At 37.6% G+C, this 25,232-nt stretch overlaps 1 protein-coding gene and 1 pseudogene across 7 annotated transcripts in view; one reads left to right on the forward strand and one right to left on the reverse strand.

The window, feature by feature from the left end:
- UBE3D (ubiquitin protein ligase E3D) overlaps positions 1-25,232 on the reverse strand; it is a 155,745-nt gene that overhangs the window by 118,124 nt on the left and 12,389 nt on the right. For 6 of the 7 annotated variants that reach the window (XR_010413683.1, XM_045867162.3, XM_064597810.1 and 3 more), the window contains exons 3-5: positions 23,553-23,643; positions 12,377-12,605; positions 5,188-5,257 (exon numbers count right to left, since the gene is read on the reverse strand). Coding sequence is in view for 6 of the 7 variants with exons in the window: in XM_045867162.3 (XP_045723118.2) it covers positions 5,188-5,257; positions 12,377-12,605; positions 23,553-23,643 (390 nt within the window). In the remaining variant the exon portion in view is untranslated. The remainder of the gene's footprint in view (positions 1-5,187; positions 5,258-12,376; positions 12,606-23,552; positions 23,644-25,232) is intronic. The other variant, XM_045867163.3, reaches the window with a different exon arrangement.
- Positions 8,009-8,557, forward strand: LOC123837893 (large ribosomal subunit protein uL22-like; annotated as a pseudogene).

Genomic DNA, 25,232 nt, shown 5'->3' on the forward strand with positions numbered 1-25,232 from the left:
ATCTGATAATTCTAGTAAGAGAAGTCTGTTTCTGTTGTTTCTGTTTTTGTTAGTTCTTGTTGAAGGAAGTCTAGTTTGTGTGCTTATTTGTCTTTGGTTGTATGGGGAACACTGTACTTGACAAATTATTTGTGGGCATGTGAGTTTTACAATGAAGGTATTTTACTCCAGAGGTGATTTACATCTGATTTTGCCAGGCATATGGGTGTTATAGCTAGTCCAAGACAGACTAACCAAGTTTAAGACTTGAAATTCCTTAAAGTGCCAAAGGATTGATACCTATCCGTAATTCCACATTCACAGTAAGGGTATGGCTCTTTAGTGTCCCAAATTTTTGTGCAGAGTCGTCCACTAGGTTCCTTTTTTGTGTAGTCTTTATGTCCTTACTCCTCAAAGCAATCAAAATAATTTTAGAGAAGTGGCATATTGCAGGGAAAAGGTGGCTTCAATTTTGTGCTAACCTTTGAGTTTGCTCTTGTGGTAATTTACCCATATATTTTCCATTTATCTTGATCTTCATTCCTTCCTGTGGATTCCAATCACCATTTGGTATCTTTCACTTCAGCCTGAGGAGCTTTCTTTAGCATTTTTTGTAGAGAAGATCTGCTAATAATGCATAACTTCCATCTATTATATGAAAATGCTCTTATTTTGCCTTCATTTTTGAAGGACAGTTTTGCCGGATATAGAATTGTTAGTTGACAGGTTTTTTTCTTCTTTCTTCCCCACCCCTCCCCCCAGAATTTTGAATATCTCATTTTAGTGTCTTCACTATTTCTGCAAAAAGTCAGCCTTAATTGTATCAGGAAGTCCCTGTATGTGATGTTCCATTTTTCTCTTGTACTTTCAAGATTCTCTCTTCATCTTTGGCTTTTATCAGTTTAACTACAATGTGCCTGGTGAAGTGCTCTGTGTGTTTATCCTACCTTTCACTGCAATTCTTGAATCTAAGAGTTAATATTTTTCAGCAAATTTGCCAAGATTTCAGCCATTGTTTTCTACAGATACTTTTTCCGGAGTTATTTTTTTCTTCTTACCTCTGAGATTCCATTTACACATTAACTGAAACATCTGATATTGTCCCACAAATCTCCGAGGTCCTGTCCATTTTGATTCAGACTTTTTCTCTCTGTTCTTTGCACTGGTTAATTTCTATTAATATACCTTCAAGTTCAATGATTATTTTTTCTTCAATCATCACAAATATGTAGTTTAGCTGATCTAGTGAATTTTTTAGATACTGTACTTTTCAGCTCTGTAATTACCAACAGTTCTCTCTCTCAAGTTTCCAATTTGTTGAGATTTGCCATTAGTTCACTGAAGAGTTTTTTTTCCCCCTTTTAATTCTTAGTCATATTTATAATAGCCACTTTAACATCTTTGTCTACTAAATCTAATGTTCGTGCTTACTCAGTACCTGTTTGCTGAGTCCTGCTTTTGGGTATCAATCACTCTTTTCTGTTTCTTTGCAAGTCTAATAATTTCTAAATGGAAGTAGGACACTGTATGTAATATAATGTTGCTATTCTGGATTTTGTTTTGTTCTTTTAAGGGTTGTTGGTTTATAATAGTCAATTAACTAGCCTGGACTCAAACTATGAAATATGTCTTCCCACAGCGTGTAGCTGCTAATGTTTCTGCTCAGTTTTATTTTGCTTAGCCTGGCTCCCTAGAAACTATTCACTATACCTGCAGAGTTTAGCTGTCAGCAAATCTGGGGAGAGGTTTTGCTCAAATACCTCAAGCCATTAAGGCTCCTACCTTCTGCTATCCAATTGTGTATAGATTGAGAAATGAAATCAAACGCATGGGAAATGTGCAGGTCTCCCAAGCTTTTAATTCTTATTGGACTCTCTGGCCTCTATTGTATGCATTTAACAGTCAGCCAGAGCTATGTGAAGAAGTTATCATCTCAGCCCATCCCCCTGCCTCTTGCTTCCAAAATCTCCCTCTTAAATTTCTAGTTTCTCCTTTGCTTCTTGTTCCTTATAATGACTATAACGATACCATGGAAATGTTCCCTTTCTTGTTCAGCCTTCTGTTTTCCTGCAGTGCATAACTGCTTCCTTTTTCATGTGTTTAGTTTTCCAAGCACCTTTAGCTAATTCCTTCCATATGATAAAATGGCTTATCTCAAGATTGTTATGTCTGGTCAAACAAACTGAAGAATGTATCAGTTCATCTTGTAACTGAAAAAATGTTTATTGCAATCTTCTCTCCTTTGCTTCAATCTAGGCTCTTATTTCCTGGGCCTGCCTGTGTGTCCCTCACCCTAGGATTCCCTTATCTGTGTTAGATAATCTGTTTCCCAAATCCCATGTCTTCTCTCTAAAGGTTAAATCCTTAGGTTTTTTTTTTTTTTTTTTATTCAACAGAGAGAGACACAGCGAGAGAGGGAACACAAGCAGGGGGAGTGGGAGAGGGAGAAGCAGGCTTCCTGCTGAGCAGGGAGCCCGACGTGGGGCTCGATCCCAGGGCCCTGGGATCATGACCTGAGCCAAAGGCAGATGCTTAACAACTGAGCCACCCAGGCACCCCAAATCCTTAGGTTTGGTGAGGTATATCCTATGGTACATTCCTAAGGAAAATATACATTTGAGGTCTGTGTTTTGAGACACTGCACTTCCAAAACTGTATGTGTTATCTTCATACTTGATTGATAGTTTGACTGTGATAGAATCTTTCCTCTTCTAAATTATGAAGGCATTACTTCACCATCTTCTAGATTTCAACAATGCTATTAAGAGTTCAGTGTCATTCTAATTCCTGATCTTTTGTATACTACTTGCTTTTTTTCCTCCAGAAACTTCTTCCTTGGTGTTCAGAAATTACTCAATGATACAGCTTTGAGTAGCTTCCCTGCCATCCCATTAGTCCTACTGGACATGTAGTGGGCCCTTTCAGTTGAGAAACTGAAGCCCTAGCTCTGGAAAATAGCCTTGCGATGTTTTTTTAGTATTTCTGTTCTTTGATAATTTCCTAAACTCTGTTGTCTCTAGTCTTTCTTTCTAGAATTTCTATTAGCTAGATGTTGAATATCCTAAAAGTCTCCATTCATTCATTCATTCAACAAATATTTACTGGGTACCCACTATATTTAGTGCTGAGGTTACAGTGATAAATGAGGTAGACAATATCTCTATCCTCAGGAAATTTACATGATGATTTTTTTCCCTATAATTCCTTTCCAACTTTCAATCTCTGAATTTTGGTTCTGATTTATGAGAGAAGATAGTTCCCTAATTTATTCTCTAGTCCTATGATTAGGTTTTTTAGGCAATCACATCTTTCAGTCTACATTCTTTGAATTATGGGGGCAATATTATTCCATTTCTTTAAGAACATTATTTTTGTTAAAGATTTTCTTCTGTTTTATACATGTCTTTCTTCTCAGTGCCTTTATTCTGTTTACCTCATTATTTATTTACTTCAGTCTCTTTTATAGTTGGAGGTTTGCTCAAATACTTGTTGACTCTCATCAATCCATTCATATTTAAGTGTAAGGTAATAAATGCTGACAGGAAACTCTCAGGTGTAGGTACAAGGCTTGTTGACTGTAGGATGGCTGAATCTCATTTTACTGTGGAAAGACACTTACAAATCAGTGTCTGCACATCTCTTCTCTGGTTGGTATTCTTCCATTTTCTAAGAAAAGAGTCATCTAATCTCCTGCCTTGAGAGTATAAGCAAGTTGTAAATAGAGGAGGAATCTTAGTTGTCTTAAGCTCCATATAAAAATTTTGAATTAATCATCCTTCCTCCAGTCCCTTGTCTCAGACTGCTTTCCCTGTTACCTGCTGCCTCCAAATTCTGAGCAGACCAGCTCTGAGGCTCTACAGTGAGTACTGGCTCACTCCTCACTCAGATGATCTGCAGACACTGAGGCTTCAACTTCCTCCATACTGTCAAGCGTGTTCCCACACCTCTCAGCTTTACAGCTTCCAAAAGAGTCTGCTTATACCTCTTGTTTACATCACTGTTGCTTCCTCTCCATTTTTCTTTCTCTGTGGATGTACATTTTTTTTATTCCTTAACTGACATTTTAACTGGCCTTCAGGGAGAAGAGAAAAGAATAAAAAAAAAAAAAAAAATCAATTCACCTAATTTGACTAGAAGCCTTAACATTTTCTAAGTTGTTGCTTAGAGCACTTGCTTTCATTCTCCAAAACGACGTTGAAGGTGGCATCCTTTACCCCTACTCATTCTTCCTTTTCTGTTCACTCTGAGCAAGTTAACTACTTACAATATTCTGATAATTTTAAAATACAAACCAAAAAGACTGCCATCTGCCTTCTCTTAGGTACACTAGCTTCACTTAAATCACATCTTCTAGTTAATTATATTAAAAACAATTATTCATGGGACGCCTGGGTGGCTCAGTCGTTAAGCGTCTGCCTTCGGCTCAGGTCTTGATCCCAGGGTCCTGGGATCGAGTCCCACATCGGGTTCCCTGCTCAGCGGGGAGCCTTCTTCTCCCTCTCCCTCTGCCTGCCACTCCCCTGCTTGTGCTCTCTCTGTCAAATAAATAAAATCTTTAAAAAAAAATAAAAATAAAAATAAAAACAATTATTCATCAACCACAAAGCTAATGCAGCGTATTGTAGCTCTCCATTTTTTAAACCTTATCTTTAAATAATGATGCAATTTAATTATCAGGATTTTATTATATTTCAAAGTGGTATAACAGACTTTACATAAACATAATGAACAGGACTGGGAAAAGAACAAGGAAGAGAGTACAAAATTCAGAATGTGGTTTCTTCCATTTCAACCCCCAGCCCTAACATAGAGCCCTGAGGCAGAGGGCAGCCAAGAAAACTTCTTCATCGTCTTTAGCAACCAACAATTCTGATTGAGGAGTTGTATTGAGAAAAAAGCTCCGCTATGCTTTAGGACAGACCCAGGTACAAACTTTATATTATTGCTTTATATCCACAGAGAGGATATGAAATATTGAAAATGACCCAACTTCTTAATGCTTAAAACGCAATACTATGTACTTATAAAGGTCAAAATACACAAACTTCTTGGCATATTAGATGATATATTAGCTGATTTCTATTTTAAAAATCATCAATTCTACAACATATATTAGTTACCTTTCATATAGATTTCCTATAAAATCTCCTTCTACTCCTTTTTAACAAGAAGGCAATCATTTTGGCTTTTTTATTATGAAATTCTTACCTGATGACATGGTCTCTCCCAACATTACCTTGCAACGCTTACAAATTACTTTGGTATTTGCCTTTGGTTTCTGTAGAACAGAAAAATGTCATTTAAATGTCATTCAGCTTTTCTTAAAAGGAATATATAATTTTTACATAGTCTCTAGAGTATACATTGAACTTTACATTTTATTTTGCCCTCTACTAAATACTGGGAACACATTTAGCTTGTATGCATAATTCACATGCACAGAGATCTTTTTTTTTTTCAAATCTAAAGAAAGAATAATGAACAGACTGATTTTTCCAAACTTAGCCACTTCTTGATAATCTAACTGTTGTAAATAATTTGAACAGGAAGCACCTTACATTTCTAAAAAGCACTTCCAAACAACCATTACCATTTAGGATAGACAGACGGTGGACAACAAAGGCAGAGAGAGTAGGTGACTTGTCCCAATTCATGTTTCTAGAAAACAGGAGAATCAAAACCTGGAGCCATTATTTTGACTCCTCATCCAGTGTAACTTATGTAAAAGTAATCTGATTCATAACCACTCATCAGAAGTCAAAAATATTTAACCCATTCATCTAATTCTATTTTTCCACTAAGATACGCATTTTAACTGGAAAAACCGGAAAGTGTTCTGAGACAAATTCCTGATGCATTCTTAAACTTCAAAAATCCAAATTCATTTATTTGGGATACAGATTAAATGGCTGGCATCCATCAATCATTAAGCAAACAAAAATGTTCTCTTACATTCAGAGAACAGATTGGTGGTTACCAGAGGCAGGGGGTGGGGTGGTAAAAATGGGTGAAGGGGGTCAAAAGGTATAAACTTCCAGTTACAGAACATGGAAGTCATGGGGATGTAATGTACAGCATGGCAACTATAGTTAATAATACTGTATTATATATTTAAAGTTGCTAAGAGTAGATCTTAAAAGTTCTCATCACAAGAAAAAAGATTTGTTGTTATGTATGGTAATGGATGTCAACTAGACTTATTATGGTGAATATTTTGCAATACATACAAATATCGAATCATTATATACCTAAAAGTAATATAATGTTATATGTCAGTTATACCTTAAGTTAAAAAAAACTTACTAATTTGTAATTTTTTTATAAGAGGTTATGTTATAAGCAATAGCATGGTGGCTAAGAGCCCTGAGTCTGGGCCAGACTTCCTAAGTTTCAATCCCAGCCCTGTTATTTACTACACACATGACCTTGAGCAAGTTGATTAACCTGGTTTGGTTTCCTCATCTGTAAAAGGGAGTTAATAGTAGTGCTTAACTCATGTGTTGTTTATTAGGAGTTAAAAAGGAGTGTTATAGAGCACTGTCCTGGGTACACGGTAACTACTAAGTGGATGTTACATAAACAAAATATACTTTTGGCACACATCATTCAAGATAGGCTGAAAACCCATACCTTCCCAAAAGGGACCAATTTTTGTCTTTTACTGGACAGCCATTCTGTATTAAGAATCTACCAAAAAAAAAGTTTTTTTCACATCCATAGCAATATCTTTGTTAAAGCCCTTCAACATTCCTCTAACAAAGATACACTGCAACATGGCAGAAGTCGCATAAAAGTGGGCAGGGAGAAGGAATTTCTGCAACTCTGGCCATCTCTTCTGGGAAACCACAGAATAGAGTGCTGGTCTAAGTAAGGAATGAGTGCCTTTCTGATGTGGGATAACGTATGTATTGATCTAAAGAATCTTAACTGATTAAGGTAAGTTTGAGTACAATTACATTTTCCTTAGCATTAATCACTACTTCCTAAAAAACTACATAAGAGGCACATTTAAACTGAGTTCCATGGATGTGCTCCTAGTAACTGATAGAGCTGGTATTTTAATCTAGATCCCTTCGATGCTAAACCTTGTGCTTCTATGTCCACAATAGCCAAACTATGGAATGAGCCCAGATGTCCATCAACAGATGAATGGATAGAGATGTGGTATACATATACAATGGAATACTACTCAGCCAACAACAACAACAAAAAAATGAAATCTTGCCATTTGCAATGACATGGATGGAGCTAGAGGGTATTAGGCTAAGCAAAATAAGTCAATCAGAGAAAGACAATTATCATATGATCTCATTCATATGTGGGATTTAAGAAACAAAACAGAGGATCATAGAGGAAGAGAGGAAAAAATAAAACAAGACAAAATCAGAGAGGGAGAAAAACCATAAGAGACTCTCAATCATTGGAAACCAACTGAGGGCTGCTGGAGGGGAGGGGGGTGGGAGAATGGGGTAGCTGGGTGATGGACATTAAGGAGGGCACGTGATATAATGAGCACTGGGTATTATATAAGACTGATGAATCACTGAACTCTACCTCTGAAACTAATAATACATTATACATTAATTAATTTAATTTAAATTAAAACAAATTTTAAAAACAAATAAATAAAACTTGTGCTTCTAAGCACTATGTCAAGTGTTTTCCAAACTAATTCATAGAATCAGTTCAATTGGTTATGGCCTGCATTTTTTTTTTTAAAGATGAAACAGAGGGGCACCTGGGTGGCTCAGTGGGTTAAGCATCTAACTCTTGATTTAGGCTCAGGTCATGATCTCAGGGTCATGAGATCAAGCCCCGTGTCAGGCTCTGCGCTGGGCATGGAGCCTGCTTAAGAGTTTCTCTCTCCCTCGCCCTCTGCCATGCTGGCTCCCTTTCTCTCTCTCTAAAAATAAAAAAATAATAAAAATAAAATAAAAAGATGAAATAGAAATATCACAGTACTTCAAACACAGTGTAAGTACTACTTCAAGAAACTTTTACTTGCTCTTCCCCTAAATGGCCTGAGGTGACCTCTGAAAATGGTTTGCTATTCGCTTGACCCAGAAAACCTTATGAAATCATGTAAATCAAGAAGTTCAAATCTTCGTGTTCACTTTAAGAACACACGTGAAACTGCCCAGGCCATCAAGGGTATGCATATCCGAAAAGCCACCAAGTATCTGAAAAACATCACTTTACAGAAGCAGTGTGTGCCATTCCGTCGCTACAATGGTGGAGTTGGTAGGTGTGCCCAGGCCAAACAGTGGGGCTGGACACAAGAAGAATGCTGAATTTTTACTGCACACGCTTAAATGCAGAGAGTAATGCTGAACTTAAGGGTTTAGATGCTGATTCTCTGGTCATTGAGCACATCCAGGTGAACAAAGCCCCCAAGATGCGGCGTAGAACGTACAGGGCTCATGGTCGGATTAACCCATACATGAGCTCTCCCTGCCACATTGGGATGATCCTTACTGAAAAAGAGCAGATTGTTCCTAAACCAGAAGAGGAGGTTACACGGAAGGAAAAGATATCCCAGAAGAAACTGAAGAAACAAAAACTTATGGCCCAGGAGTAAATTCTGCAGAATAAATGCAAATTTAAAAAAATTTAAAAAAAAAGAAACTTTTACTTGACATGTGTTCATGTGTGTGCAGGGTTATCAGATCTTGATATAAAAAATGTATTTCTGGGGCACGTGGGTGGCTCAGTCGGTTAAGCGTCTGCCTTTGGCTAAAGTCATGATCTCAGGTTCCTAGGATGGAGCCCCGTGTTGGGCTCCCTGCTCAGTGAGGAGTCTGCTTCTCCCTCTCCCTCTGCCCCTCTGCTTGTGCTCTCTCTAACGAATAAATAAAATCTTTAAAAATATATGTATTTCTTACTTTAATTAGAGGTCAAAAAAAGTCAAAGCCACAGACATAGAAACGAAGGCAGGTGATAATCTGTTCAGGTGTAGGCAAGGATATAGGAAGAAGACAGCTCAGAAAGCAGGTATGCTCAACTGTAAATTTGGGCATTTTCACGCTTTCTTACAATAAAATCGATCTGTATAGCTCCAAACTGGTAGTAAAGACACTTTTTAAAGGATCTATTTTATACAAGTTAAATCAAACTATCTTCATTAAATCTTACCAAAAACAAAAGGCTTTACTAAAAACTAATACCGGGTATTGGAGTAGCAATGCTTGAGAAGAAGAAATTTTTCTATTCAAAGCAGAGAATTTTTCATCAGGTGCTCTGTTACATATTTCATTTATAATTGCTCTTACAGCACATTTTGCTTTATCTTTCAATGAAACAGGAAAAGTGGTATTTGTTGGTTTTAAAAAAAAAAAAAAAAAAGGAATCTACCTTTCCAAGACACTGGTAATCAGGATTTTAAAATGTGATCAATAAAAAGCAAATTATCTCAAACAACCAAATATGTGTATTTTGATTCAAATAAATGGACAGTAGAAGGGACCTTTAATATAATTGGTAAAATCTGTATATGGACTGTATTTTATCAAGTAATAACTGTTCATTTTGTCAAATGTGAAATGACACTGTGGCTATTTAAAAAAGAAAAATCCATATGGGATAAAATGACATAAAGTCTGGGATTTGCTTTAAAGCACTCCAGCAGGGGGAAGGGGAGGGAATTAAAGGGACAGATGAAGCCTACGTTATGAATCAAGATGATTGGTACACTGAAGTTCACAATTCTTTCCTTTTTACATTTGTGAATGTTTACAAAGTTCAACACATTATTCTAAGAAGATTAAAAAAAAAAAAAACCCAGTCTTATGGATTTAACAAAACAAATGACTAAAAATCAATAAATTATTGCCAAGTACCCCAGGAAAGAAAAAAAAAAAAAGTAAAGCTGTTAGTCACACTGTGATATAATCAAAGTTCAATCTTGTTTGTTCCTTAAAAGATAGGGTGAAGTTACAGTGTGACCATACTTTCTAAGTCTAGAATACTATTATGAATCTTATAAAAGGGTGAGGTGCCATCTTTATCAAGCTATTATAAGATGCTGGTAGACGCAAAAAACAGCATGAAACAATAAATGCAAGAAATAAGGAAATCTTCAGGAGGTATCTTTTGAAAACAAAAGGTATATACCGCCACTTTTTTTTTTTTAAGATTTTATTTATTTATTTGACAGAGAGAGACAGAACGAGAGAGGGAACACAAGCAGGGGGAGTGGGAGAAGGAGAAGCAGGCTTCCCGCTGAGCAGGGAGCCTGATGTGGGGCTTGATCCCAGGAATCATGACCTGAGCCAAAGGCAGACGCTTAGGGACTGAGCCACCTATATACTGGCGCCCCTATATACTGCCACATTAACAGGCACAAATAACATCTGTACACTCAAAAGGGGTTTTGAGGGAAAGAAACAAGTGTTGGATTTTGTTTATGCTATTCTTAAAATCAGGCCTTTTTAATTAAAATCTTATAGCATTCGAGATTTTGTTTAAAGAGAAACTCTGTTTCGTAATGCATTTCTCTTGACCGATGCTTAAAGGAAATAATAAAACAAGTTGTGCAATGAAGCAGCCTAACCGTGTGGGAACTCGACAGAGCAAACATCAAAGAAAGACCTTGTTGTGGACTAATTAAATCAATATATCTGAGACGGCACCACTGCTCAGAGATGTGGATTAGCCTCCTGTCCTCGTTTTTATTTCCCTTTGTGTTGTTTCAATTTCTAAGGACCCTTGATACTGTCTCGCCAAAAAAATGTTTCCCAAGAGATACCATTAGGATGCTGTGTCACCATGTGACATTTCAAAACCCTGCTAGATGGCTAGACTTGTTGATATGAGAAATAGGTTTTCAATAGCACAGGGCAGCCTTGTTCCCACAGGAGCCTTGAGAGCACTGTTTAAGCAGTCCCTCCAAATATATGTTACTATTTTGGTCACAGGCATACTCTTTCAATGGCTGCAATATGCAATTAAAGAGAACTTCCATCTAGGCTAACTTGGAAACAATCTTGTCAAAGCAGCTTGTCATGACAGGAGTTTCCCAGAGTCTCCTTGATACTAAACACCATAATGTCTGAATATAAAGGGTCTTCCTTTAATGCACAGGATGGCTGCTCACAATTGAGAGAAATTCTTGTAAATGGCATCATATAACTGATAAAGACATAAATGTGAAGAATATATTTCCATATAGAGTGCAGAATTTATCTAAAAAGGGACACTCATGGTCTCTCTTATTTAATCTTTCTCCTCTCCTCTTCCATTCACACATTGCAAATATTTTAAAAATTTATAGCTTAATCGCAAGAATGAAAGTTAAAATACATAGAACAGTACAGTATTAGTCTACAAATTTAGATTAAAATATGATTTTAACATAACCATTTTAAACATAACAGATTTATATTAACTTCTTACCATTTATTTTTGAAAACTATACAAGGATAAAGTACTATAATTTTAAACGAACCATATTTAGGTAAAGGGATGGGTGTTTATGGTGAGAGATAAGGCACTTAAATAATTCTGATAACATCAATCTTTGATGAACTTCCTTAATCTACCCTCAAAATATAAAACAGTTCTAAAAACTAACTTACAACCTGAGAGCTGCCCAACTATTGCACATTTCCTGCGGTGGTTCAGTTTTTGTTACAAAAATTAAATGAGTTTTAAATGAAATTTAATGTACAATGCTTTTATTCCTACCGATAATCAGATGTTAAAATGAAGATTCTCTGGCAATGATTTTCTTTACTTTTTAAATCACATCTGTATTGACCTGCCATCAGGAGAATGATTTCTCACAAGGGCCAAGTCAATGCCATTGATTTTCTTTTAGAGTAAGGTAAAGCACTTGTTCTCTGCAGTGAAAGGAAACTTCTTTCTCCCTAAATCGACTTCTATAGCAAGAGGCACCTGACCTCACATTGTTTACCACCAACTTGGAATCGCAGCACAAGCTTCCTCCTCCATTTTCTCTGTTTCCTTAAATGGCATCTGCTTTTATGACATCAGCAGAAGTCTTAACAATGGGCAGACACGGGGAAATACCTAGGCCTAACTGTATAGTACTTACCTTGGAATAAAAGAACACTTTTAATTTAAATCAGACTATATAGATTATGGTATGTTGTCCTAAAAACAAGAAAGTAGGACATTTTGGTTTGTAAAATGGCAACATTCCCAATTCTATGCATGAAAAAGTCTTCTTTCTGCAGCCCCTTAAGCTGTTCTGGTCTAAAGCCATATGCTCTTCCTCTATCAACAGAGCAGAGCAGAGCTGGTGAATAGAGGCAGTTGAAAATCACGGATTTTGGTCCTTGGAACAGTCTGTGTAGCATGCTTTAATTAAGAGAAGATAGGAAAAACCAGTTTCTAAGCCAACCTCCAAATTAGCATTTATTTTGAAAAGATATTTTACCAGTTTAAAATGGTTCTCAGAAGGACAGTGTGTCTCCACTGGGGCTAGTTCAGGTCTTGGCTGCCATAAATCACTTCTTAAATTTACCAGGAAGAAAGAGTCTCCAATAAAACAGTCATTCTCTTGTGGATGAAGTGGCTTATCAGCAAAGGGGTCAGGATGACAACACCATTCTTCAACTAGAGCTCCCCAGTTCTCACTCGGCAATGGGAGCACCCTGAGGAGCTTCCTAGTAGAGAAGGGAAAAACAATTTTTTTTTTAATTTTATTTTATTAAGAAGTCAAACTCTCACTCTTTGCAGATGATAGGAAAAATGATTTTTTAAAGAACAAAATGGAAATGTAGCATTTTCTTAATTAAATCAGCATGAAAATGAAAGAAACTCATTAGCTACATTGTCTGCAATGATAATTTTCCCCCCAGATTACAAAAGTAATATATACTTATTTATGATCGGCAGTTTGAAAATGTATAAAGGTATAAAGGAAATAAAAATCATCCTTTCCTTACCATCCAAAGACAGGTAACTACTTTGTAAATGATGGGATATTTCCTCGCAATCCTTTCAAGAAACATAGTTATACCCATGTACACAGTCCAGGATCAGAAGATATACACAAACTGTATCTTGCTTTCACTGTTTATTTAGTTCTATTATGATTCTTAATGATTCCATTCTATTCCTTAGGCTTGCCAGTTAACTTTTTTATTTTTTATTTTTTTAAAGATTTTATTTATTTATTTGACAGAGAGAGACACAGCGAGAAAGGGAACACATGCAGGGGCAGAGGGAGAGGGAGAAGCAGGTTTCCCGCAGAACAGGGAGCCTTATGCGGGGCTCAATCCCAGAACCCTGGGATCATGACCTGAGCTGAAGGCAGACACTTAACGACCAAGCCACCCAGGCGCCCCAAGGCTTGCCAGTTAACTTTTAGATCATTCCCTCACTGGTGGATATTCAGGTTTTGAGTTTTTTGGTATCAACAACCCTGTGATGAACCTTCCTATTAAAAAATTTGTATACATACCTGATTATGTCCTTGGGAAAAAAATCTTGCAAGAGTAAGACCACAATCACAAATGATATCCATATTTTAAAACCCCACACATATTGGCAAACTGCTTTTCAGAAAGGCTATATGAATCTCTAATTCTTCTACTTACCTTCTTCAGAATTGAATACTATCACTTTTCCATGTAAGGGGTGAAAATATTCTCCATATATACTGTTTTAATTGGCAACTCTTTAATTACTAGTGAGATTGAACTGGCTTTCATATTTATTGACCAGCGTATTTCTTCTGTGAGTTGTGATCAGTGACTATTTTCCAATGAGGTGTTAGTATGTTCTTACTAATTTTTAAAAGTATATTCTATCTTAAGAATATTAGCACTTTATCCATCATCAGTGACAAATACCTTTTCAGTGTTACTGCCCTTTAATTTGGTTTGTCTTAAATTTCAAATTACCTAACCCTTTCTTCTGTGATTTCTCCCATTAATTATTTTTCAATAAACTTTTTATTTGGGAGTAATTTTAAATTTACAGAAAAGTTAAAAAATAGTACAGACAGTCCTCATATACACTCCACCCAGCTTTCTCTAAGGTTAACATCATATATAACCATGGAAGATTTGTCAAAACTACAAACTTTATCTGGATTTCCCTAGTTTTTCCATTAATGTCCTTTTTTTACCTTTGATCTAGGAACCAATTCAAGATAACACACTGCCGTTAGTCATCATGTTTCCCTAGTCTCCTTTAGTCTGCTACATTTTCTTAGTCTGTCCTTATTTTTTAGGACCTTGAAATTTTTGAAGAGCAGTGGTCTGGTGTTTCACAGAATATCCCTCAATTTAAGTTTGTCTGATGCTTTCTCAAGATTAGACTGGGGTTATGGGTTTGGGAAAGAATACCACAGAAGTGAAGTGACCTTCTCAGCACATCTTATCAGAGGGTACACTCTCTCAATCAATATGACTTATCACTGGTGCTGTTAAACTTGCACATTTGGCCAGGGTGGTATCTACCAGGTTTCTCCACCAATAAAGCTACTATCCCTCCCTTTGCATACTCTATTCCTTGGAAGTGAATCACTAAGCCCAGATCACACTCAAGGGGAAAAAAATTGAGCTCCACTCTATTATTATTTTTTATGCTTAAAAGAGCCTTATAATTAAGTAGACCCTTATATTTGCTACCAGTTTTTTTTTTCAATGGTTTCATTTTTTTTCTGGACAACGAGAGATACCTCGGACTTTATCAGAAGAAAAGCTAAACATGATTTACCTCTATTCTACTCTAAATTAGGGAGATCCGTAGTCTAAGAGGAGAAGAAACATGGGCAGGATGATGAGAAACTTCAAAATAATTAATCCTGAGAAAAACTGAGAATAAAAACATGTTCATGGTCTTCCTAATGCCCATGAGCAGTGTGAATGCTTAAAGCAGCCTGAATACTTGCACACCTCTGTTACTATGCACAGAAACATGTGCTAAGAGTCAACTGTATTTGATTACAGACCTGTTTATGCCACTTATACCTTATTTCAGTTACATAATTTAATAGTGTATAAACAAAGGAAATATGAATTGCCATTCCCCTGAAACTAAAGATTTCAGACTAAAATGAAAGCCAGTTGTAAAAAAAAAAAAAAATTAACTGGTAAGACATGGGAGATACAATTACAGAACATTGGAAAAAGGGAGGAAGAGTAAAAATCTAGAGGAAGTCTACAATTCCACTGCTTTAAGACTGTGTTACTTCTCATTCCATTTAAGAAAACACAAACTAGAAATTGTAGATGATGAATTTTGGATGAAATACCTGATAATAAAAAAAAGCTTCTCAACAGTGGAGTCATGTTCAACAAAAAGATATTGGTTCCATAATAAAATATTAGTAAATTAATCTACATTTGCATGTTTTAAGTTAAAATATTTGAGATGCAAATGTATTATTTTTTTAACGATTTCCCCCATATTAGCCCTTTTTCTTTGATCTCCTCAACTATAAGTCTCATAAAAAGACTCTTAACTACAAAGAACAAACTGATGGTTATCAGAGGGGAGGGGAGTAAGGGGATGGGTTAAGTAGGTGATGGGGATTGTTGTGATGAGCACTGGGTGTTGTAGAGAAGTGTTGAATCACTACATTGTACATTTGAAACTAATATTACACTGTATGCTAGCTAACTGAAATTTAAATAAAAACTTAAAAAAAAAAAAAAAAAAGAACCACCAGTAAGGAAATGACAGGTGAACACACCACTTTCTCCCACTGGAGTCTCTGGACGGGAACTGTGGAAGCAGGTCTTTGAGCAGCATCTCCATTACCACCTCACCCAGCTTCTCAAGTATCAGCCCAAAGCCAAGACCCGCCACAGGCCTCTGCCCAGTAATTCTGGATCCACCAGCAACAACAAACCCAGGGAACCCTCAAACATTCCACCTGGAGCCCTGCCAGCAAGTACACTCATGGATTGGTTGGCTATTTGATCAGGGATAGGGGAGGGGCATTTGTGAATATAATGTGATTCCCTCTATTACTGTTTAATGGTCAATCTTCTAGATCTCTTTCTTACTGTTCTTACATCAATATAAAAGTAAAATATACTAAAATGTGTCCATCTTTTTTTTTTTTTTTTAAAGGCAATTACAATATGGAAGAGAGTAGACATTTAATTTATAAATCCAGAGGACAAAGTTAGGAAGAAGAAAGGCTGATGTTGGTTTAACATAAGGAAGAACTTTCTCTTTCAAATTAGGAAATGTTCACTAATAGCATCACTCAAGCTGCTGAGCCTGTTTAGGATATTAAGTGATTCTTTCAATATCCATTTTCTAAAAGTCTTCTATGAAACAGGCACTCTTTTGACACAAAATATTAATACACACAGTTCCCCCTCTCAAGGTACTCAGGGTTCTAGTAGGAGATATAGACCTATGAGCAAATAATAAAACCTTATAAAATAAATATAATAAATGTTCATAACAAAGTAATGGTTCTAAATCCAAAGGGGGCTGGTTAGACCCCCCTGAAAATTTAACAAAAGTTTTTGCCCTTTCTTCAAATATACATTCCCACATGCACACAAAATCTGCATATTACTTCAGGGAATTCATGAATTCACAAAACCAACCCACAAATTCAGGGAAATAAATACAAAGTGCTAAGGGAGTAGAGTGGACACGGATTTCAGAGAAGTAATACCTGAGCTGACCTTTGAAGGAAAAATAGTTCTTCTGACAATAAAAGGAATTAAGGGTATCACGGGGGGGGGAGGGGAGTTAACAATATAAAGATGAGCACCATATTCCTAGTGTCTGGCACAATGCCTGACTCAGTATAAGTTCTTAAATACTTGTTAAAGGAATGAATAAACACATTTTGATAACTATAACACGTGAGGCCCCTGGTTGGGTCTGTCACATACTGGGATGAAAGGGTTAACAAACCTTTCCCCTTGCTGCTTGAGAATCTTACCTTTGATTTAACCACGAGCTCTGTTGCCCTGGAAACCAGGTAGATGGTAGGCAAGAATTATATTGCTAGGCAACACCGCTTATGGTAAAAATGAACCCTGACCGGTAAACTGCATCTGGACTGAAAGGAAGTATGAGTGAGCTGCAAATATCTGATGAGGGTGCCATGCTTGGGACTTGCCTGAATGCGGTCCTTTGCAAGGAACCCTAGAAACTATGCCAAAGAATTGTTACGAGAGATACGGGCTGCTTAGGCCATGAGGCTTCTTCTCAGGGTAGCCCCCGCACCTGCTTGATTATGGATCTTGAGCTTTGTACCTGGAACTGTGTCACATGGGAAGACAAGAGTCCCCCGACGGGTATGTGAGCTGTCACTTGCTTCAACTGCAGCAGGACCCCTGCTGAGAGGAACTCTTGATGTTGCCCTGCTGGCAAGCTGGCAAGAAATGTGGCCTGTGGTAGTACTGTGAGCCTGCAGATTTTATTTATTTATTTGAGATAGAGAGTGAGAGAGAGCACGAGCAGGGGGAGGGGCAAAGGGAGAGGGGGAAGCAGACTCCCTGTTGAGCCTGACACGGGGCTCAATCCCAGGACCCCAGGATCATGACCTGAGCTGAAGGCAGATGCTTAACTGACTGAGCCACCCAGGCGCCCTGTGAGTCTGCATATTTAACTGAATTTCACAAGACTTCCGGTGGGCACTACACACACTTTATTCTGTTTAATGCTTACTACAACTTTGTGAGGTAAGAATTTCTACTCCCCTGCTACAGAGGAGGAAAGATAGGCTCAGAAATGTTAAATATCTGTATAAGTTCACAGAACCAGAGGTGATGAACAAAAGCAGGATCTTAACCCAGGTCTTCCGGGCTCCAAAACTGAATTCTTTCCCTTGGAATATGTTCCCTCCCCTCACAATGCAGAACATCAGAAAAGGAGACTGGGAAGGTTGGATGGTGGCAAACTGTGTGGGTTGTTACATGCCAAACTAAGGGGTAGGGACTGGCTTCTGTAGATACAGAATTTTAAGCAGGGAAGCAAGAGGTCAGGTTTGAATTTTTACAAAGCAAGTAAGAGTACCTGTTTAGAGTGGGAGGCAGGCCTAAATAGGCTCCTAAATCTTCTCCATCACTAAGATTCTCTATCTCTTGACATTCTGCATGTAGTGCCAATGAACAGAGCCTCAATACAGTGTAAAAGACACCCATGCCAAAATCTCACACACAATCACAGAAATGAAACTGCACCAAGACTGACAGAAATATGGGAGACTTGATGCATACTAGCACAAAATGTGATATTTCAAACTGAACTTGACCCCATATCACAGTGAATAAAAGCTTTATTATATCCCATAACTATCTATATAAGACATCAGGAGCAAGAAAGTGCCTAATTCATAAGTCATTGCAAAGATAAAAGTGTTTTTACAACAGAATTTTTCTGATATTTTGAAAAACATAAAACCTTTTAGAAGAATGTATTATAATCACAGCTCTACTCAAAGTATATCTGTCAAAAACCCTGAAACATTGATATGATCTACTTCCCAAGAGAACTTTCAAAATAAATAGATTCCATTTTTTTTCAAGGCAGTTTTTAGGTAAAAACCTGCCAAAGCTCAGAAAAAGAATGAAATGATTTCTTGAATTATCTCTCAGCTTAAAATAACATGAACAACACATGTAAATTTATAATAAATTATAATAAATGTTAATTTATAATAAATTAAACTTTGCTAGTTATTTTTAATGCATCTTAACCACAAGCTTTAGGGACAAATAAAATACACAATGTTAATCAATACTACTGCTTGATGACGATTATTCAAAACTTAAATATGTAGACAAGAAAATGAATGCCCCTGAACTTTAAAATTCAGTGACAATAACAATGGTAATAACATCGAGCTTTTACAGATTGGATTATAACCAAGTGGACGTTAAGAACATTAAGAACAACATCAAACATCTAAAGTTCAAAATATGGCTGCCAAAATTTAGGTAAACTCAACTGGTAATATCCAACTGGTAGACGACAAATCCTATGAACCAAGCTTTGCATCTTATTACCATTATGTACATAGTACAGTTAGACCATAAAAGTATCATCCTTTTTTTTCCAAAAGTTTGTACAATATTACCAACAATCCAATTTGTGCCTGTACCCTTTTTCCGCCTCTTTGTTCTCTTTCAGAGAAAAGTGACTGCATTCAGAGTAGTTATTTTCAGACTCTAATTATAGCTGGTCTGTCAAGTGGACCAACTGGTTGGATATTCTGACATCTCTTATGTTTCCATAAAGTCCATTCTACTTGTTTCCTTCTAGAGTTTCCTAGGCCTCCCTTAACTGCTGGGCTAACACCCAGCTCTGCTGGTGCAGGTGGAATGAGGAAGGCCTGTCCAGAGACCTTAGGAGACCTCGCAAATGGACAGAAAATCAAAAGCTTTTATGTTTGAAAGTCTGTTTGGCCAACTGATATAACTCAAGTTTGGCATGAATTTATTCCTAGGAGATACAAACAAATTCTAAACATGATGACCATTCAGCTGTTTCTGAGACTATTTTCAAAAAAGTAAATTTTGTCATTATTGTTACTTGATATTAGGGCCTGTTAGTCTCAATAAGAGCATAATCAATAGCATAACCAAAAACTGTGTATGTTCAGACAATTTTTTTTTTTTTAGAGAGGGAGAGCAGGGGAAGGGGCAGAGGGAAAGGGAGAGAGAGAATCTCAAGCAGGCTCCATGCTGTGTGTGGAGCCCGATGTGGGGCTCGATCTCAAGACCCTGAGATCATGACCTGAGCCGAAATCAAGAGTCAGATGCTTAAGTGACTGAGCCATCCAGGTGCCCCTGGTCAGACAATTTTTACACAAATACTCTGAACTGGTAAAAATGTAAACTGGAGAATTTTATGGCAAGGAAATGAAGCATTATTTATTTTCAAATAACCAAAACAAATGGCTAAGATCACATGTTCCTAAATTAAGAAAAAGACTGCTTAATAATTAGCAGATTTCATGCACCTTGATTCTAATAGGTATTAAAAGCCATTAATGAGTCTTAATAGATTAAAGAGTCCTCTGCACCTCATTTCTATAATTTGCTTTATGAGAAATTTTTTCAATAAAGAAAAAAAGGAACAAGGATTAGTCTTGCACTACCCAAATGACCATGAATCACAGAACCCAAGGTACAACTTTATGAGGTTCACTAATCACAGAATTTTCTGGTGGTAGGACTCCCATAGTTGTATCTAATCCAACTCCTCATTTTACAGATAAGGTAACTGAGGCCTAGAAAATTAAAGTGACTTACTTATTCCCATATAATAAGGCTAGCCACTAAGCAGATCTTCACTCTTCTCCCTCCTCTTATTAGAAGAGTTCCCAGTACAGATAAATCAACCTATCCCAAGACACCCTCCTGGAAAAGATGCTTACAATTAGTTGGTTTTGATTATAGAACATACAAGCCTCTTTTGGTTTTGTTTTCTATTTAACAAGCATAAAAGATGTCCTTACTACCCACAGATAACTGAGTGAGAAATGAGAAGACCATTGGGTTTAATATAAAAAGTCAACATGAAATCCTTGTGCAGATACTGGAGGATGCTTGTTTTTCCAACAAACAGGCATGGGGCATGCTGCCTAAGAGTGAAATGTCAGTAAAGCCTTGACTTTCCCACTAAGGATTTCTCTGCATTGTTCAAGAGGCATACGCTTGCCAGACACACAGGTGTGACAGGAAAAGGCTTCCAGGTAAACCTTGTTTAAGCGAGGCAAGGGCTAAGTCAAGTCCATGTTTATCTTCTCAGAAAGAAAAAGGGAGAAAGGAGGGTCATTTCCCTGGCACCCCTCAAAAATAGAGTCCTGAATCAAAAAGACTTGACACACTAAACAAGATCATTTGCTAGTTTGCTAATAAAGACCAACATGGAAAAGGGGGTGGAAGGAGTCTATAAAACCAATTAAAAAGAGCTTGTCAAGCTTTTGCTATTATATATATGACAGCCTTTAACTCTTCTGACAAGTTTGGAAAATAGGCCTTATTATGTCTACTTAAGAAGAAACACAAATCGGAAGCATTATAGAATTTTAAGCAGTAAAGTGATAGGTCAGGTTTGAATTTTTACAAAGAAGAGGAAGAAATCCAATAAAGGGTGCCTGTTTAGAATGGGAGTTAGGCCTAAATAAGCTCTGAAGTCTTCTCCATCACCAAGATCCTGTCTCTTGACATGTCTAAGAAGACTCCTTATGTCTACTTAAGCAGCAGCTGAGGTGACATGGACAAGGTTCCCCAGCTACTAAGTGGTGAAGCTGGAGTTCCAACCCAAGGTCCCATTCTCCCACTCCTGCTTTACACCACACAGCCTCCAGAGGGTCACGGTCAGGGAGACTGAAACTGTCCTTCCAGGTGAGCCCTTCTTCTGGTTCTCAGTTCCACGATCAGAAAAAGAATTGACACAGGGCGCCTGGGTGGCTCAGTTGGTTAAGCAACTGCCTTCGGCTCAGGTCATGATCCTGGAGTCCCGGGATCAAGTCCCGCATCAGGCTCCCTGCTCAGCAGGGAGTCTGCTTCTCCCTCTCCCTCTCCCCTCTCTTGTGCTCTCTCTCTCTCTCACTCTCAAATAAATAAATAAAATCTTAAAAAAAAAAAAAAAAAAGAATTGACACAAAACAGAAGATATAGTTCCTGCATAGGAAAAATCACTACAGGTAACCATTTTTTATATCATCATCCTTTCCAATGAAACACAAATATCAGCCAATAATGGATGAGCATATCCTTTACAGGGAGTAGTACCAGGAAATAGGACTACACTGCATTTAACTTGCTCTTCCTGTGACTTCTAAGTCATCCCATTGTTGTAGAGGCATGCATGTTTCAGAAACTTCGTGTGAAAATTCAACCAAAGCCTGAAATAGACTGAGAGAAGAAGTTTCTGGGTTTAACTACAATGCAAATTGGAATCCTCTGGACATTTCAGGCTACAGTAGGTCTGTCACGGACTGCATACTCTGCAGCAACTTCAGCCCGTAGGTAATCTGACCAAGGACATTCTCCTCTCTCCTGTGGATTTAGTCACCTCATCTCTTACCCAAGATAATCATTTGGAGGTGCTCCATTCACAATCCCCCCACTTATACTAGGGTAACTTTCCATGATCTCATCTACCTGGGGCACTGCCAATCAGAAAGTAAGCAAGAAAGGCTGGTGGGAGGCCAAAATAAGCACCCTACTGTTTATATTCAATTCAACCCAGGAAGAATTTATTGAGAGTACACTATTCTTCAGGCACTGTGGCCTGATTCTGGGGCTGATGGTGATGATGCTAGGAATGATAAAAATAATAATTATAGTGGTAGCCATCATATACTGAATGCCTACCATGTGCCAGGCACTGCTATAAACCCTTAAACAACCCCATGAGGTAGCTCCTATTGTCATCTATACTTTTGTAATAGGGAAATTGAGGCATGAAGTGGTTAATTAAGTAACTTGCCCAGAGTCACAGCTAGTAAATGGTGGATGCAAACCAGACAGTCTGGCTTCTGAGTCTATACCACTAGTCGCTACCCTACATTGCACTCTAAATATGAGTGGGGATAAGGGATATAGGTCAGTAAGACTATTCCAACCCCAGAACCTACAGCTCAATTGGGAAAACAGGCAAATAAACCTTGGAGGAGCACATAAACCAACCCAGGGCGCGGGGAAGGCTCCTGGCAATAGATACCCTGTCAGATGAATTCAGGTAGGACCTAACCAGAGGGAGAGAGGGAGTATGAGGCACACCCCAGGGGAGAGAGGAAGCTCTTTGCAGGTAGAGGTCTGGCATTCATTGAGACAAGGAACACTGAAAGAGGAGCAGGTTTCAGATATGGAGAAGGATCCATCCCCAGATAAGTCTCAGGCACCTGGCTAAGTGGAAATATATCTAATGAAGAAATCTAACTTCTTTCTGTAAGGACTGTTAACAACAGTAAGGTTTTGATCTGTCTTTCCAACCTATGAGTGATTAGAAACTGAATATTCAGGGGAAAGGCTTTGTGCCCAGGAAATAAGTAGGATGACAGAAGGAAAGGAGAAGATGGAAAAAATAATAAAAGAGACACCTTGGGAATACAAAGGGTCCTTTGCCATCTCAAGAGAGTAATCACAGCACACTGCAAGAACAGGTAATAAGATTAACCTAATCATCAAGAAAAGGTTAATTTGTGCTCTGTATGCTCTGTTTTAATAAACAGGGAAATAGGAAATGGATTTTAGAAAGGGACTAACAGAAATAGTTCAAATAAAAAGTTGTGTTGCAAGAGCCTCTGGGATTTAGAAAATTCACTTATTGTGGAAGAAATCTCATTCACCAACATGATGGATAAAACATGCACCAGAGTCCCTCTCTTCAGAAGAGACATGCTTCGGTGATCAACACAGGCTTCCATCAAGATAAGCCTTCCTCCCTCAAAGCCAGCATGCTATGTTCCCCTTTGTCACCTTTAGAAGGTCTAACTGCTCTATGATTGCTGGAGAGTTTTAGGGTTGATTTTGCTCAAAGTGACATTAAGCTGGCTCTCATTTTAAGGCCATATACAGCTCCCCTGGTAATTACTTCAAAAATTCTGATAGAAAAGAAGAAAACCATTGCCAGGCACAGAATTAATCAGTGTAAAATACATTCCTTACCTGTTCCTTATTACGACTTCACCGCAGGACTGGCAATAAAATGTGCAACATCCTTGGGCTTGTGAGCTTTGATTAAACACTGAAATCAGTTCTAAAGAGAAATTGATGAAAGAACAAATCTCAGAAGTGTGGGACAAATATATTAACATAAAAAGTTTAACAGCCGCAATAAATTACTGTCAATAAACACTGTTTACGATCCACCCAGAAATACACATTTAACTAGCATTATCTGATGACTCAACGTGACGTGTTCTCAAAAACAACAGATTGTGCTAAGTGTTTCAGAGCTAGGTATGGCCCTAGATTATCCCTGCAACATACCACTGAGTTATTTCACTCATTCCATAAATACCAACATTAAGGAAGAAGAAAGAGGGCGATTACTTTCACACCAAGCTCACTACAGGGGGCCTCACCATCCTCAGCCTTCCTCGGCGGCTATGTCCTCCGTCCAGTTTTCATCGGTGTGACTGCAGCTTCTACCCCTCAAATTTAAGTTTAATTTAATTTAAACAAAGTCTATGTCCACTCTGGCCTATTACCAGTACCTAAAACAAGAATCATCTTGAAACTGGTATTTATTGGACAGGTTCCTGGGAATGGAATGGCTCCTAAGAAGAATTCAATCTTCTAAGAGCAAAACTCAATTTCTGATTAAAGCTGTGGAAAAATGTTATTTCCCACATTATATGAAGCACAGCATTCCCTTAGTTTCCATTATTTTATTCATGAAGAAAGGAAACTTTCATTTCAAAAAGACTCCCCCAAAACAAAAAACCCACACACAAAAATATCTGTCCATAAAAAAAAAAAAAAAAAAAAAAACCTTAAAGAAATGAGGTCATACTCATTAGAACCAAGCAATTTGAACCTGGTTTATGTTACTTTGTACATATGTTAAGATTTTAAAGACTGATGTTTCGTAGAAAGTTTAAGCCTCGGCAATTAAAAATTCATCCTTTTAATTTCTAGGGGTATCTGACAATCCCTGTAGCACTAAGGTGAAATAAACAGTATTCTTTAATTTTGAGCAGATAATAAGTAGACCTGGGTTAAGTCATCCATTCTTTTCCAAACCAATAAACAAATTTTCAGAGAAACACTCCCCCCTGCTGGTCACCCAGCATGATCAAGTTCAAGTCAGAATTCCTGACAAGGTGGCATCATGGGAGAGTACTGCCCCCTGTGGATGAGTCTAATGCTGGCGCTGTCTCAGACTTTACTGTAGCCATGTCCGTGTCAAGGGTCATGATCTGACCTATGTTACACTCAGAACAGCACAACAATAGGCTTACTGTAGTCCTTAAAAGAACATTTATAGTTGAAAAGTCAACTTCTTAAAAACCTCAAAATACAACTGAATGCTAAAAATGTCAAGTCGCTTCCTACACTACATTTTGATTCAAGTCAGCATCAGTATGCATCACAATCTGGTATTTATTCATTCAGCAAATATTTACTCACCACCTATTATGTGGAAAGCACTAAAGCTATTAAGTACTGAGATCTATTTTGCATACCCTTTCACGCACTGCAGAACAGGGCTTTGAAAGTCTTCCTCTTCAGATATTTGAGTAAAATGTTTTAAAAGTGTAAAGCCACAGCAGACCAATGGAATGCAAGCAATATGCAAACCAACATTTCAGCAGTCAACTTATTGTGTCCTACAGTTACAGT

The sequence above is a fragment of the Mirounga angustirostris genome, unplaced genomic scaffold (assembly GCF_029215605.1).
Source record: "Mirounga angustirostris isolate CCGP_5_RB_7025 unplaced genomic scaffold, mMirAng1.0.hap1 SCAF_8, whole genome shotgun sequence".
Lineage (NCBI taxonomy): Eukaryota > Metazoa > Chordata > Mammalia > Carnivora > Phocidae > Mirounga > Mirounga angustirostris.